Consider the following 14,817-nt stretch of genomic DNA (forward strand, 5'->3'; position numbering starts at 1 on the left):
GCAAGTGTCGTATCCTGGTGTTTTTCCTTGGTTATGCCGGACGGTGGTGTCCAGAAGGCTAAAAGTCAACAGAGAAGAAAGTTTTGATGGATTGTTGTTGGTTCCATAGACATTTACGTGTACTGTCCGTGCTTTGCTCTCGACCAGTCTCCCTAGAAATCATTGTACAACGACAGGCGAACCTGCGTCCCTCGTGGGCGGTCAGGAGGTGTCTTTTGAGCGTAGCGTGGACAATGAGCGTTCGAGTGGAGAAAATAGTTGCGGCTATTTTCTTGGGACGAACAGGTATAATTGTGCAATGAAGTTGGAAAACCGCAAAAAACCAACTTCTCCCTGTTCGGGGTAGGGAAGAGGATATGTTATAGGTGGGTACGGAAGGCTAACGGAGTAGCCTCAAGGATGTTTTCGTACTCTGCCGGGAGTTCGTCAATGCATGTTTGCATTAGAGCAGACGGTAAATGAATCTTTTTGTGTTTGGGCGTTCGGCAGAGTACGTGGCCGGAAGATGAACAGGAACATTTGAGAGATTCTTGTGTGTCGGAGGGGGGCCGTTGATTACTTTGATTGTGAAGTTCCTGTTCAGAGAGTTTATTCTCTCGGTGATTTTGGAGATGTTTGAGATGTTATGGATTTCGTTTGAGGGGTATCGCCAGTGCTCATAGTTGCATCTACGCAAGATTCTACGTTCTGCCTCCAACAACCTCTCTTGTTTTGATCTAGCACAAAGAGAGTAGATGCATGATTTGTACTCCATGACGGGTTGAATAAAGGTCTTGTAAGTGTGAATGAGAGTCTTCTTGTGTGTCTTGTCAATTTTTCCCGAGAGAGGGTTGAGAAGTCTGGCCCTGTTCCTTACCCTATCTAAAGTTGCCTTTAGATCTGCGTCCCAGTTGAGAGTCCTGGTGAACAGTACTCCCAAATAGTTCGCAGTCGGGCTAACAACAAGCCTTTCTCCCAACAGTCTCAGTGGATATTGGTCGTCTTCATTAATTATGATTCTATATGACACAGAAGGGGCGCGAAACACAATTGTTGTTGTTTTGTTCGCGTTCAGCGTGACTCTCCACTTACAACACCATTCGCCGACCCCGTCCAACAGAGCCTGGGCTCTTCTGAAGAGGAGTCTTGGGTTGTATCGAGAGGTTGTTGTGAGCAGAGTCGTGTCGTCTGCATAGAGAAACAGCCGAGTACCTGGGATATTTTGGTTAGTGATGTCGCTGTTGTAGATGATGTACAACAGCGGTGCTAGGACTGAACCCTGGGGAACTCCAGCTTGTGGAGTGAAGGGGGTGGACTTTTGATCGCCTATTTTCACTCTGACAGTTCGGTTGTGGAGGTATGAGTGTACAATTTTGGTAAATTGTAATGGTAGCCCGATGTCCAGAAGTTTCCGAACAAGCCCGTCATGCCAGACCTGATCGAAAGCCTTCTGCACATCCAGGAATGTGGCTATGGCGAATGAACCATCGTTGATGGTTTGAGTAACTTTTGCATGTTTAGTAGATCTACCTGACTGGAATCCGTATTGGAATTTTGGTATGATATTGTGGTTTTCGAGAAAGTCATTGAGCCTCTCTTTTAGGATTAGCTCAAGAACCTTACCCAGAGTGTTGATTAAAGAGATTGGTCTATAGGATTCCACGTCGGTTGGGGGTTTGCCTTTTTTCAAAAGCATGATGGTATTGGCCACTTTCCAAGGAGTAGGAAAGTGGCTGTTTTTGAGACATGCATTGAAAATTTTAGTTAGAAGAGGGATGATACTCTCTGGAAGTTTTTTGAGGCACCTTCGGTTGATGCCATCAGGTCCGGGAGCGCTGTTTTTGCCTATTTGGCAAAAGCTCTCCGTTTCCCTGTTTGTGAGGGGGTCCATGATAGGATCATAGACTGGAATGTGGTGGTTGAGAGTAACATTTACTATGTATTCTGTGTTGAATTTAAATAAGCGATCAAAGTTCGGGTTGTCTGGAGTTTGAAAATTGTTTTGAAGCGAATTTCTGAATGCTTCAGCTTTCCCTTCTGGGGAATTGACTATGTGATTGTTGACCAACAGATGGGATGGTTGAGATAGTTTTTGTTTTGATCAGTCGACAGCGGACTGGACATGCAGGTCGCTTAGGGACTAGTTTCTAGCCGTTAGTCATATTTTATTAATAGCCCAGTCAGGATAGCATTTGACCTTGCATTAGGAGCTGCCCCAAATTTTATTTTGTCAATCTTTAGAGGGGGTCAATAGTAGTGTAATTTTAAAATCTCGACTGAATTTCACCATTGCGTTAGCCGCCATCTTGATTTTAAACGAGAACCGTTTTTGATCAATATCTCCGCCATTTTCGACTTTTCGATAAAAAGTGTAGTTACTGAAATTGTTGAAAATACGATTTTCTATAATTTCGTTTATTATAATTTTTTTCGTGCGGTCGATATTTTCCGAGGTTATGAGGGGGAAATACTTACAGTTAGAGCATAATTATGGAAATATAGAATTATCTTGCTTATTATTAGTTTTACAACAAATATATACCTGCACAAAATGAAGAGAATTACATTTTCTACAATTTTGATCTCCTTAATTTTTTTGATAAAGTCAATATTTAAGGTAGTACGTACGCGGTAATAGTGCGAGGATAAGACCTGATTGATTTTTTAGCAATTGTTTTTGTTCAATATCTCCGCCATTTTCAACTTTTCGACAAAAAGTGTAAGGACTGAAATAGTTGCAATTACGATTTACTACAATTTTTTGAGAAAACCAGTGGCGGGTCTACGAAAGGGTGGATGGGGAAATTCTCCCCAAGAGGGTCCAGAATTTAAAAAAAAAATTGTTGGAATATAAAAATATATTAGCTGACATGAAACTTAAAATATCGACAGAACAATTCAACCAATAAAACCCGCTAGTTAACAAAATGAAGTGAACTTAATGCATATAAGATATTATTTATGTCTTTTATTTAATTAGTTTGGTTGGTGTTTCATTGGAAGTTTCAAACATTGTATAAAATATTATTCTCTTTATTTTTGTTTATGTACAATTATGTCGTAAAGTTAATAATAAATGAAACAATTCAATAATTATTATGCTTCCCCTCCGCTTCCACTATTTTCCCCCTTAACTCGGAAAATATTGATCGGATAAAAAAATTGTGCAATAAAATATGTACGAAATTGCATTTCCAAAAATTTTATTACCTACCGTTTTTGTCGAAAAGTTGAAAATGGCGGAGATATTAAGCAATAACGGTTCTCTCTTAAAATCAATATGGCGGCTAATAAAACCGCGGAATTCAGTCGAGATTTTACATTTACACTACTTTTGATCTCCCCTAATGGATAGAATTATAAAATTTGGGGCAGCTCCGAAACACGATTCAATTCAATGCTCCCCGCCACTTTTTACTATTTTCCCACTTATCTCGAAAAATATTAACCGCATGAAAAAAATTGTTAAAAAGAAATTGTAGGAAATCATATTTGGAACCAGTTTAGTTGAAAATGGCGTAGATATTGAACAAAAACAATTGCTATAAAATCAATCAGGTCTTACGCTCGCGCAATTACCGCATACGTACTACCTTAAATATTAATTTTAGCAAAAAAATGAAAGAGATCAAAATTGTGTAGAATTTAATTCTCCCTATTTTTGTATAGGTACATTTTTGTTGTAAAAGTAATAATGTTGGTATACTTTTTGTTGAAAACTTGAAAATGGCTGAGATATTGAGCAAAAACGGCTCTCGTTTAAAATCAAGATGGCGGCTAACGCAACGGCGGAATTCACTAGAAATTTTAAATTTAAACTACTATTGACTCCCTCTACAGATCAGAAAAATAAAATTTGGGGCAGCTCCTAATGCAAGGTTAGGCCTGTTATTCGTCTAACCCGACTGTAGTATAAAGTTTAACACACGAAATTGGCGGAAGAGTCGTTTAATATAAAATTAGTGCAAGAAGTGGAAAACATCCGTGCCTATATTTAAACTTAATTAACTAGTTTTGATGGGAAATAAGCCACAATCTTATTAAAAAAATGATTTTATAACGTTTCGACGTCCAAATCGGATGCCGTTGTCAAGATACAAAAAATATTAATGAATTAAACAAAAATGTTGTTGCTTAGTAAAAAATTCTTCTAATAATTTATTTATTCTGACTCATTTATATCGGCAATTCAGACATATATTATACATTTTAAAGTAGAAGACTTTAAAATTAGGTCTGGATCCCGCGTATGAAAAAAAAGTTGATTAATAGCAAGCTGAAAATTTGTTAATAGCTTAAGGGTGTCTAGTCGTATAAACTTTGATATATGGGAACACTGAAACAGGGCAGTTTTAATTGTGGAACAGGTTAAAAATTTGGAACGGTCAGACCACGAAAACGGCACATTTATTTTGTCCGACAGAACAGACTTAAACTCTCCGAACAGAGATTAAACTCTCATGCAAAAATCTGACTGCTATTCATCACCTGTCACAATTCCTGTCATTTGACATATTCTACATGTTCCAGTCATTAAAACGCCTATTTGGTGAAAAATAGCAGTCTGATTTTTGCATGAGAGTTTAATCTCTGTTCGGAGAGTTAAAGTCTGTTCTGTCGGACAAAATACATGTGCCGTTTTCGTGGTCTGACTGTTCCAAATTTTTAACCTGTTCCACAATTAAAACTTCCCCTGTTCCAGTGTTCCCATATATCAAAGTTTGTCCGCCTAGACACCCTTAAGCTATTAACAAATTTTCAGCTTGCTATTAATCAACTTTTTTTTCATACGCGGGATCCAGACCTAAATGATATTGCCAATATCTATCAGTTGTGTTCCTGGGACGACTTTACTGAAAGATAGTTCATTCGATTACATTAAATCAACCCAACTCAAGAATATCCGTCACAAAAAAAAACATAACATGTGATCTGTCTTTAAAAATACAACTACATGCCACGGTGACAATAAATAATAACAATATCATTTTAAAGTAGAAGACTTTAATATATGTCTGAATATATAAGACTTCATATATAAGACTATAAGAATATATATATATATATATATATATATATATATATATATATATATATATATATATATATATATATATAAGACTTTAATGTATGTCTGAATTGCCGATATAAATGAGTCAGATTAAATAAATTAGAGGAATTTTTTACTAAGCAACAACATTTTTGTTTAATTCATTAATGTTTTTTGTATTTTGACAACAGCATCCGATTTGGACGTCGAAACCATCAAAAACTAGTTAATTACAAAAATTCCACAAGAAAATAGCTTCAGAACAACATATATAAACTTAAACACCGCCTAACAAAGCTACTCAGTACAAAGTACAGTCAAGAAGTGACTCGTTTTATTAATTTTCAGGAGCGTAGTGTGCGAGCCATAGTTGATAGCCAGTTGATAATTCTAGTTCCTTCTACTGGAATATAGTTTCTTCGATTATATGAAATCAACTTAATAATATCCATCATAAAAAACATAGCATGTAATTTGTCTTTAAAAAGACACGTAACATGCCAAAGAAAAAAAGTGATATTGTGCCGATGTGTGATTTAGCCTTGGGTGTGAGTCCCACCCTTTAGGGGGTGAAAAAACATACGTTCAAAATAAGCGCGGAAATGGATAAACTGATTAATTCAAAGTAAATTTTGTTATTTAGAGTTTTTTCACTAAGTCAATATTTGCGAGTTATTTGCAAGTGAATATGTTCATTTTTCAACAAAAAAACACGTTTTTAGACGGTTTTTCGCAAATAACTCAAAAAGTAAGAATTTTATCGAAAAAATATTCTTATGAAAAATATAGCATACCTATACAATCACAAAAAAATGGTGTACAAAAAAATGGTGTATGAAGTATGTAGACCCAGTATAAACAGAGCTGGAGCTAATGAAAAGTAGATTCTTATTCGACAAATTCCAAATCGAATATTTCAACGTGAAATAACTAAAAATGGAAGAACTTTTCGGTGAAAACTCATCACAAAAGTGTTAACAAGCTTTATTTTTGTTTTAAAAAAATGTTTATAGTATCAAAATTAACCATACGATAAAATACTTACTTTTTGAGAAAGTTTTTTTTTTGTTGAAAAATGAACATATTCCTATTCACTCGCAAATAACTCGAAAATTATTGACCTGGCTCAAAATTCTATATAAACAAAATTGCTTAGAATTAGTCAGTTTATCCACTTCCGGACGTATTTTGACTGCATATTTTTTCACCCCCGAGAAGAGGAATCAACCTCAGAGCAAAAGCACACATCGGCACAATATCACTTTTTTCTTTATGTTAGCTATGTGTATACCAAATGTCATGTCAATCCAAGCTCTTCTTTAAAATCCGTAGGTTTTACAATATTTTATTGAGTGAATGGACTATGAGGCACATCGGTGGTTAGAACTTAAAAAAAAAACGAATATTTCGTGAACCATACCATAATAATTGACAGCTTCTACGCAAAAGGGCCTAGCCGGGTAAGATGATGAAAAGTGCCCCCAGCTCGATTCGAATTGCATATAGGTCGCCGTTTAGCATATATAGTAAAACTCACTTTCTGAAATTTTTAGCCCCCTAGGTGGTCATGTGACCCACCTAGAGCCTAATTAGGGTTTTTAGGTTTTTATTTTTTATCTCAGCTGCATCGGGAACTAGCGAAAAACTTTAAATAAAAAAGTTGTAAGCTTTAAAAAGTTCTGTCCGAAATTTTTTTTTTATTTTTGGCGGGAAATTTAAATTTTAGAACGAGTTTAAAATTTTAAATGAGTATAAAAAAATAACTAAGACATTCGTTTTCACGAAAAAAATATATAACGTGTATTTTTGCATAATATTTCACCCTGAATTTTTTGCAATTTTTATAATTGGTGAAACGCACCTTTAAAAATAACAAACCGCATTTTTCGTTTTTTTTTCGTTTTTTGATACAATTTTATAAATATTTTTCAAAAAAGGCAACACCGTCACTAGAATAGGTAAAAAACTGAAAAATAATTGGGGTTTGCTTAATAAAAATTTTTTGTAACGCCATCCATTTTCAAGATACAGGGCGTTGAAGAAATCAAAATTTTACACATTTTTTACGATTTTGCCGAAACTACTGGCAACATTGTAATAAAATTTGGCGAGTTTTAAGAGGTAGTTGTTGTGCATTTTTTGACATACAATTAAGAATTTTATATTTATCATTGGCTCGCATAGGGGTAATGATCTGAACTTTTTAAAAAAAAAAAAATAGTACGCCACTGACATATTTCAAATTAACAATCGTTTTTGAATTCCTCGTTCAATTTGTGACAAAAAATCTATCTTCCTATTTTTTCATACGACGCGCCATTTTTATTCAAAAAATAAAACATCCTAACCCTTATAAAGTATTAGAACTTGTAGTAGTTTCTACATCTACATACATACATAAACTCGTACATCCATTATAAAAACTAATTCGAATACTTTGGAAGCGTTCACTGGCGAAGCGTCCATGTAACCACTGTTACCATTGGTAACAGTTAAAAATCTTGCAAATAAATATTTTATGACTACTATGAAATAATTCCATTTATTTTTTTTACCAATAGAAATATTTGTTAATAGTATCTACCTAATTCAGTAAATAGCCAACTAGACGCACGAAAATATTGGCGAGATATGTGAATCCATTGCACGTTATTATATGCTGTTACCAATTCTGGCAGTGGTAACGCAAGAGGAAGGAGGAACCTCGCTATCGCGCGGGACTAAATAGCTCGTTTCTGAAAATTTTGAAGGAGCGACGGCTGTAGAGACGGCGTGCGGGCACGCTGTGTATATCAGTAATGTAACCATTTTAAGGATTGGTAACGTTGCTTTAGTACCTATTACAGATTACAGTGTGCGTGCATTTAAACATGGAAGAGTGTTGAGTGTAATTAATCAACTACTTGAAAAGTCATTCTCCTTGTATATATATTTTTTTATATATGTATATAATTTTGAAGAAAAAATGAGACTATTGAAAATGGAAGAATTAAAATATAAACAATAGTTTTCAAAATCTGTTCTTTTTCCTACTTTTCATTTTTTTATGTTAATTTTATGGTAGAATAATGTTTAGTTTGTTTCATATTTATTGTTATACCTGTTACATATACATAATTACATACATATCTATAATTTGGGAATAGTGATTTGTTTAATTTTATCCCACAAGATTGAAAACAAAAACTTATATTTTGGAGGTTCAAAATAATTTTTTTAAATAAGATAAGTCTGGTTTTGGTAACACTTTAGAAAAAGTCACGCGTCGCCACTGCGTTAAGATATTTTATTTTTTGCAGCAAAACGGCGCGTCGTATGAAAAAATGAGAAGATTGTTTTTTTATCGCAAATTGAACGAGGAATTAAAAAATGATTGTTAATTTGAAATATGTCAGTGGCGTACTATCTTTTTTTCTTTGAAAAGTTCAGGCCATTACCCCTATGCGCGCCAATGATGAATATCAAATCCTTAATTGTATGTCAAAACATGCACTACCTCTTAAAACTCGCCAAGTTCTATTACAATGTTGCCAGTAGTTTCGGCAAAATCGTAAAAAATGTGTAAAATTTTGTTTTCTTCAACGCCCTGTTTCTTGAAAATGGATGGCGTTACAAAAAATTTTTATTAAGCAAACCCCAATTATTTTTCAGTTTTATACCTATTCTAGTGACGGTGTTGCCTTTTTTGAAAAATATGTATAAAATTATATTAAAAAACGAAAAAAAACCGAAAAATGCGGTTTTTTATTTTTAAAGGTGCGTTTCACCAATTTTAAAAATTTGAAAAAATTCAGGGTAAAATATTATGCAAAAATACACGTTATATATTTTTTTTCGTGAAAACGAATGTCTTAGTTATTTTTTATACTCATTTAAAATTTTAAAATCGTTCTAAAATTTAAATTTCCCGCCAAAAATTAAAAAAAAAAATTTTCGGACAGAACATTTTAAGGCTTACAACTTTTTTATTTAAAGTTTTTCGCTAGTTCTCGATGCCGCTGAGATAAAAAATAAAAACATAAAAACCCTAATTAGGCTCTAGGTGGGTCACATGACCACCTAGGGGGCTAAAAATTTTAGAAAGTGAGTTTCACTATATATGCTAAACGGCGACCTAAATGGAATTCGAATTGAGTTGGGGGCACTTTTCATCATCTTACCCGGCTATTTGCTTGCAAAATGAATTACCAAATTGAGGAAATGATTAGAACATGGAATATAAAATGCCGTTGGAGATAACTGCTTAATTTTGGCTTAAGTCGGTTGTATTTTCCTGACATGTTTAACAGAAGACAAACAAAAAGTTGTGTTTGATTGAGAATCATAAATTAACCATTCTCTTTTTTCATTGTGTCCGTTAGCCCTATTTGATTTATTTAACATTTTATATTTTTTCATATATTAGTTACTACTTAAATAATTCAATATTAATTAATGCATCAATATTAATTAATGCATTTGAGCGGGACGCAGGTCCCATCTAAGGCGCGGGCCCTAGGCGGCGGCCTAGTCCGCCTAATGGTTAATCCGGCGCTGAGTTTAGTTTCTTTTTAGTAGCTGTGTGTGCGAAAGGCCTTATTGTAATCCACAAAATGCCAGTATGTTCACTGCTATTTAAATGCATTGATTTGTTTGTTCGGCGATACCTGGCGAGGTGCAATGCTTCACTATATTTCTACACCAAGACAGGGGTGCGAGACGTGAGCGTGATTCCATACGCTGGATCTTTACCCATCTCTGGCCTATCATCGGCATATAAAAATGTTCTAAAGGCAGGAATGTGAGCTCGGAGGGAGTCGTTTGTGTAGAGACTTGGAACCGGGATGGAACCTTGCGGTACATCAGATTATGGGGTGAAATTCTCACTAAGGGATTCTGCAATTTTTATTCGTTTACTACAGTTACAGTAGGAGTGCATTAATTTATAGACTCACTTCGAGTCACGATTTGTCCATGCTCATTAATCTGACCGTGTGCCAGACCTGGCCAAATGCTTTTTGGACATCTAGGAATGTGCCTATTACGAAGTTTTGGTCAAGGTCTGAGTCCAACTTGGAAGTCCGGATGATACTGTGGGCATCTAGGAACTCAACGAGTTTTCCTTTCCTCTCGTAGAGCTTACCTATATTGATTAGTAGTGAAATAGGTTTCCATTTTTTGGGTATCACGATCGTTTTTTCAATATTCCAAGTGTCTATTTCATTGTGTATGCTATTCGGATCTGGATCCGTGTTTTTGCCCAAGGTAAACAGTTCCTTAGTGGCGTTTTCATCGACAGCTACCCTTTTTAGCTACCACAAATGGAAATTGTTGTAAGGGAAAAAGTTGGGCGTCTTATCAAAATGAAGCTACTCACGAAAAATTAGCTTGTTAGTAATAAATGGTGAAAATGGGTCTGGGATCCCGGGCTATATTATATAATGTAACATTATTTTCGAACTTGCAAATATACTACATATTAGTTCTAGTGCCTAAACCTAATAGTCCAGAAAGCCACTGCGCATCCGTTAGGAAAAATATTCTAATTCGGATTTTTTGCACAATCTTACTCAAAAAGGACCCCTTTTAACAAATTTGCATGTTGCCAGGACCAAAAGTTGGTCAAAAATTTTTTAAACGTTTTTTTTTGTTTTTTTCCTAAAATTATTTTTTTTTTGCATGGAACAAATTCTTTTTAGGTTTTTTGGATCATTCCAAACAGAAAAGGTCTTTAGTGACTTTCCTTTAAAGTTGATAGTTTTTGACATATAAGCGATTAAAAATTGAAAAATTGCGAAATCGGCCATTTTTAACCCTCAAAAACTATGTGAAAAACTGAAAATTTGAATGTTGCCAAGGTACGTAGATATTATTTAAACATTGATTGATGAAATCCCGAAGAGGTTTTTGCAATACAATATCAAGAACCCCTTTGTTTTTTAATTGCCAATCAAGCGTGCGCGAAACTATTTTCCACCGTTGCATGTGTAGCAGTATGGTGCAAATGAAAGGAATAAATTCGTTATTTCGTAAACAGGCGACTTTAAGGAAAAATCCCGAAACAAGTCGATTTTTATTTTTAAGTTATGATATTGTGACATATATGGTATACTAGTGACGTCATCCATCTGGGCGTGATGACGTAATCGATGATTTTTTTAAACGAGAATAGGGGTCGTGTGCTAGCTCATTTGAAAGGTTCTTCAATTCTCTATTCAGTAATATAAACATTTACATAATTATTTATACAGGGTGTCCAATAATTTAATTTTTTTGTCAATTTGCCAGATGATTTAATTTAATAAAATTTTTTTGGACACCCTGTGTAAACAATTATGTACATGTTTATATTACTGAATAGAGAATTGAAGAGCCTTTCAAATGAGCCAGCACACGACCCGTATTCTCATTTAAAAAAATCGTCGATTACGTCATCACGCCCAGATGGATGACGTCACTAGTATACCATATATGTCACAATATCATAACTTAAAAATAAAAATCGACTTGTTTCGGGATTTTTCCTTAAAGTCGCCGGTTTACGAAATAACGAATTTATTCCTTTCATTTGCACCATACTGCATACACATGCAACGGTGGAAAATAGTGTCGCGCACGCTTGATTGGCAATTAGAAAACAATGGGGTTTTTGATACTGTATTGCAAAAAACTCTTCGGGATTTCATCAATCGATGTTTAAAGAATATCTACCTAGCTTGGCAACATTCAAATTTTCAGTTTTTCACATAGTTTTTGAGGGTTAAAAATAGCCGATTTCGAAATTTTTCAATCTTTAATCCTTTATATGTCAAAAACTATCAACTTTAGAGAAATGTCACTAAAGTCCTTTTCTGTTTGGAATGATCCAAAAAACCTAGAAAAATTTTGTTCCATGCAAAAAAAATAATTTTAGGAAAAAAACAAAACAAAAACGTTTAAAAAATTTTTGACCAACTTTTGGTCCTGGCAACATGCAAATTTGTTAAAAGGGGTCCTTTTTGAGTAAGATTGTGCAAAAAATCCGAATTAGAACATTTTTCCTAGCGGATGCGCAGTGGCTTTCTGGACTATAACCAAAAACAAACGCCAATGGTTATATCAAATAACATTTTAAATTAAGTTTACGCAAAAGTAGACCTACCATTTCAGTATGTACTAAAAAACCGATGTAAAATGAAATCGATAGCCACACTATATTGCAATATATTTCACAGGTGACACAAACTACTCACTACTTTTTGTTGTAGACGGCTTTAGTAAGATTTATTTATTATGTGTTATATATTTAGATATATGATTTGTGAACATAGTTTGGTATAAAAAAATGTTTATTACAGAAAGTGAAAGTGTTTCTTCTGATCCAATTCTCCAAAGTCCTCCGCATGCAACTAGTACGGGAACCACTGGCGCCATCTTAGATCTCAACTTGAACAAAACAAATGGTGATTCTAGTAAGTACAAAAACTTTTTTTCAAATTTTTATATTATTTCTCTAATGCCCCATACTACCTAATAACATACTATGTACCTTAAATAATAAGATATTTTCAAATATTGCGTAAGAAGGGTATTACCTATACTAGACTTTCGCAGTGCATGATCCCGTCGTGTGCCAAGTTCCACAGTAACGGGCAAGGACGGAACCCTGGGGCACCCTAGCCGTGACGTCTACAGTCACACCTCTCTCGACCATGCTTTTCCTCTCGGACAGATAATCCGACACCATATTCATCAAATATGCGGAACAGTTTCTCACCGCTAGAGGACCTAGCACAGAGAACCATTGTACTGTAATGTATCAAAAGCGTTTCGGAGGCCCACTTGTTGCTGTCTCCCTTCTTCTTCACCGTCCGAAACACCTCCATCGCCACATCTACCGTGCTCTTACCCTTACAAAATGCGTACTGCCTTGGGAAAAATCCCCCAGATTTCTCTACCACCCCTTCAATTCTCTCACGCAACATTCTCTCATACAACTTGTTTATTCTCGAAAGAAGATAAATGCCCGATACTTTCCGGCACCTTTCGGTAGGAGTACGAGTCTAGAGATTTTCCAAAGCTCGGAAAACATCTGTGCCTCAAGCAGGGCATTAATGTGACCCAAAAGCCACGCAGGCTCCAATCGCTCCAGACATTTGACCGTCTCTGGCAGTATTGGTCTAGAGAGAAGGGTACACCTCGCTTCGCATTCATAATAGACATACAAAATACCTACACTAAGCGAAAGGACACACGGGCGATAATTTACGGCGCCGTAAGAGCAGTAAACCTGACGAGGCATTGGTTGACTAACCAATTGTAGATGAACCAGTCAACCAATGCCTCGTCAAGTTTACTGCTCTTACGGCGCCGTAAATTATCGCATGTGTGGCCTTTCGCTAAACCTCTAAAAATAACTGATCTTCTTCTTCTACGGCACTATAGCCCAAATTGAGCCTTGGCCTCCTTTATTTTTTGGCTCCATCCTTGCTTGTCTGTGGCTGCTCTTCTCCATACAAGGACTCCTAAAAGGGCTTGTGCGTCGCTGTTTACTGTGTCTTCCCAGCGCTTTCTTGGCTTTCCAACCGGTTTCTTTCCCTGCATTCTAGCATTCAGTGCTCTTTTTGGTAGCCTATCCTCTTCCATTCTTATCACATGTCCGGCCCATTGCAATCTTTAAAAAGATAAAAAGATAACTGATACTTCTCCAAAATATTAACGCACCATCTTAAAATTGGGACATTTTTGATGCCTCGAATTTCTTAAACGTATTGTCCGATTTTAGTGATTTTTTTAATGTGTTATAGCCTTATTCTTTAAGAATATCGCTGTAATAATGTTGTTGCTAGACAGGTAAATGTCATTGTATACTGGCTGTGACAATCATACTTAGTGTAGGAAACAGAGGTTGAACCTTGCAAAATGGACACAAGTGCGGTTTTATTTTTTTTTCTGGCATATCAAGGGGTGCTTATTATAAGACTAACTTTTTCTGAAAAAATTTCGCCCCGGAACCCCCCTTTTCACCCCTTTAAAGGGGGTAATTTGTGGTTTTTGCGGAACGTTGCCCTTCCTGTACCTTTTACAAAAATTTTTTTTTATAGAAATATGAAGAGGACTATATTTTCTACGATTTATTACTAACAGCATCTGTCTATCATCCACCGTTTAGCAAGGGTGGCGCCGCAAAGTTGACAAGTTTTTAAAAAAGATGTTTTAAAAAAAAATAAATTTTTCCCTAATTGTAACGGAAATTAAAAAGAAATTCTGCGGAAATTATTCACAAATAGATGATTGATTTTTTGGTATAGGTTTCACTTAAGGGTAATTGCCCTTTTTTTAATTACAGGGTGCTACATTTTAAAAAACCCCTTTTTATACCATCTGAACCGTTTATGCTAGAGTAAAAAGACTCAGCGATTACCCATGTACTGGTGTTATTTACAAATTTGTATAATTCACCCCCATTTTTTCCCCGGAACCACCCCAAAAAAAAGAAGAATTAATAAATAAAGTGATTTTCTTGGAATCCTTCACACACAATGCCCTTTATTAATATGCTTCATATATCATTTTGTGCACGTTATTATTACCCATGCATGGACACCAAAAGCGACTTCCTAGTGCAACCCCTGTAGCCAAAAAAAAATAAATAAAATGGGGGGTTGAAATTTTTTTTTGTTTTTTGCTTTTTGATCCATATGGGCATATGCTTCATCAATAGTGCTTTTCAAAAATATATATGGTTATTGCAACATTTCTGCGGAAACCACCCCTATCCTTGAAAATATACTGCAGAAACTACCCCTATACCTTGGCAAGCATGTTTT

General features: G+C 35.3%; 2 protein-coding genes across 5 annotated transcripts in view; one reads left to right on the plus strand and one right to left on the minus strand.

Annotated features, from left to right (window-relative positions):
* LOC114327765 (phosphatase and actin regulator 3) overlaps positions 1–14,817 on the plus strand; it is a 1,198,052-nt gene that overhangs the window by 22,067 nt on the left and 1,161,168 nt on the right. For all 4 annotated transcript variants that reach the window (XM_050655618.1, XM_050655619.1, XM_050655622.1 and 1 more), the window contains exon 2: positions 12,346–12,459. In XM_050655618.1, coding sequence (XP_050511575.1) covers positions 12,346–12,459 — 114 coding nt within the window. The remainder of the gene's footprint in view (positions 1–12,345; positions 12,460–14,817) is intronic.
* Positions 1–14,817, minus strand: part of LOC126887803 (uncharacterized) — a 410,065-nt gene that overhangs the window by 2,102 nt on the left and 393,146 nt on the right. The window lies entirely within an intron of this gene.

Source organism: Diabrotica virgifera, chromosome 7 (genome assembly GCF_917563875.1).
Source record: "Diabrotica virgifera virgifera chromosome 7, PGI_DIABVI_V3a".
NCBI lineage: Eukaryota > Metazoa > Arthropoda > Insecta > Coleoptera > Chrysomelidae > Diabrotica > Diabrotica virgifera.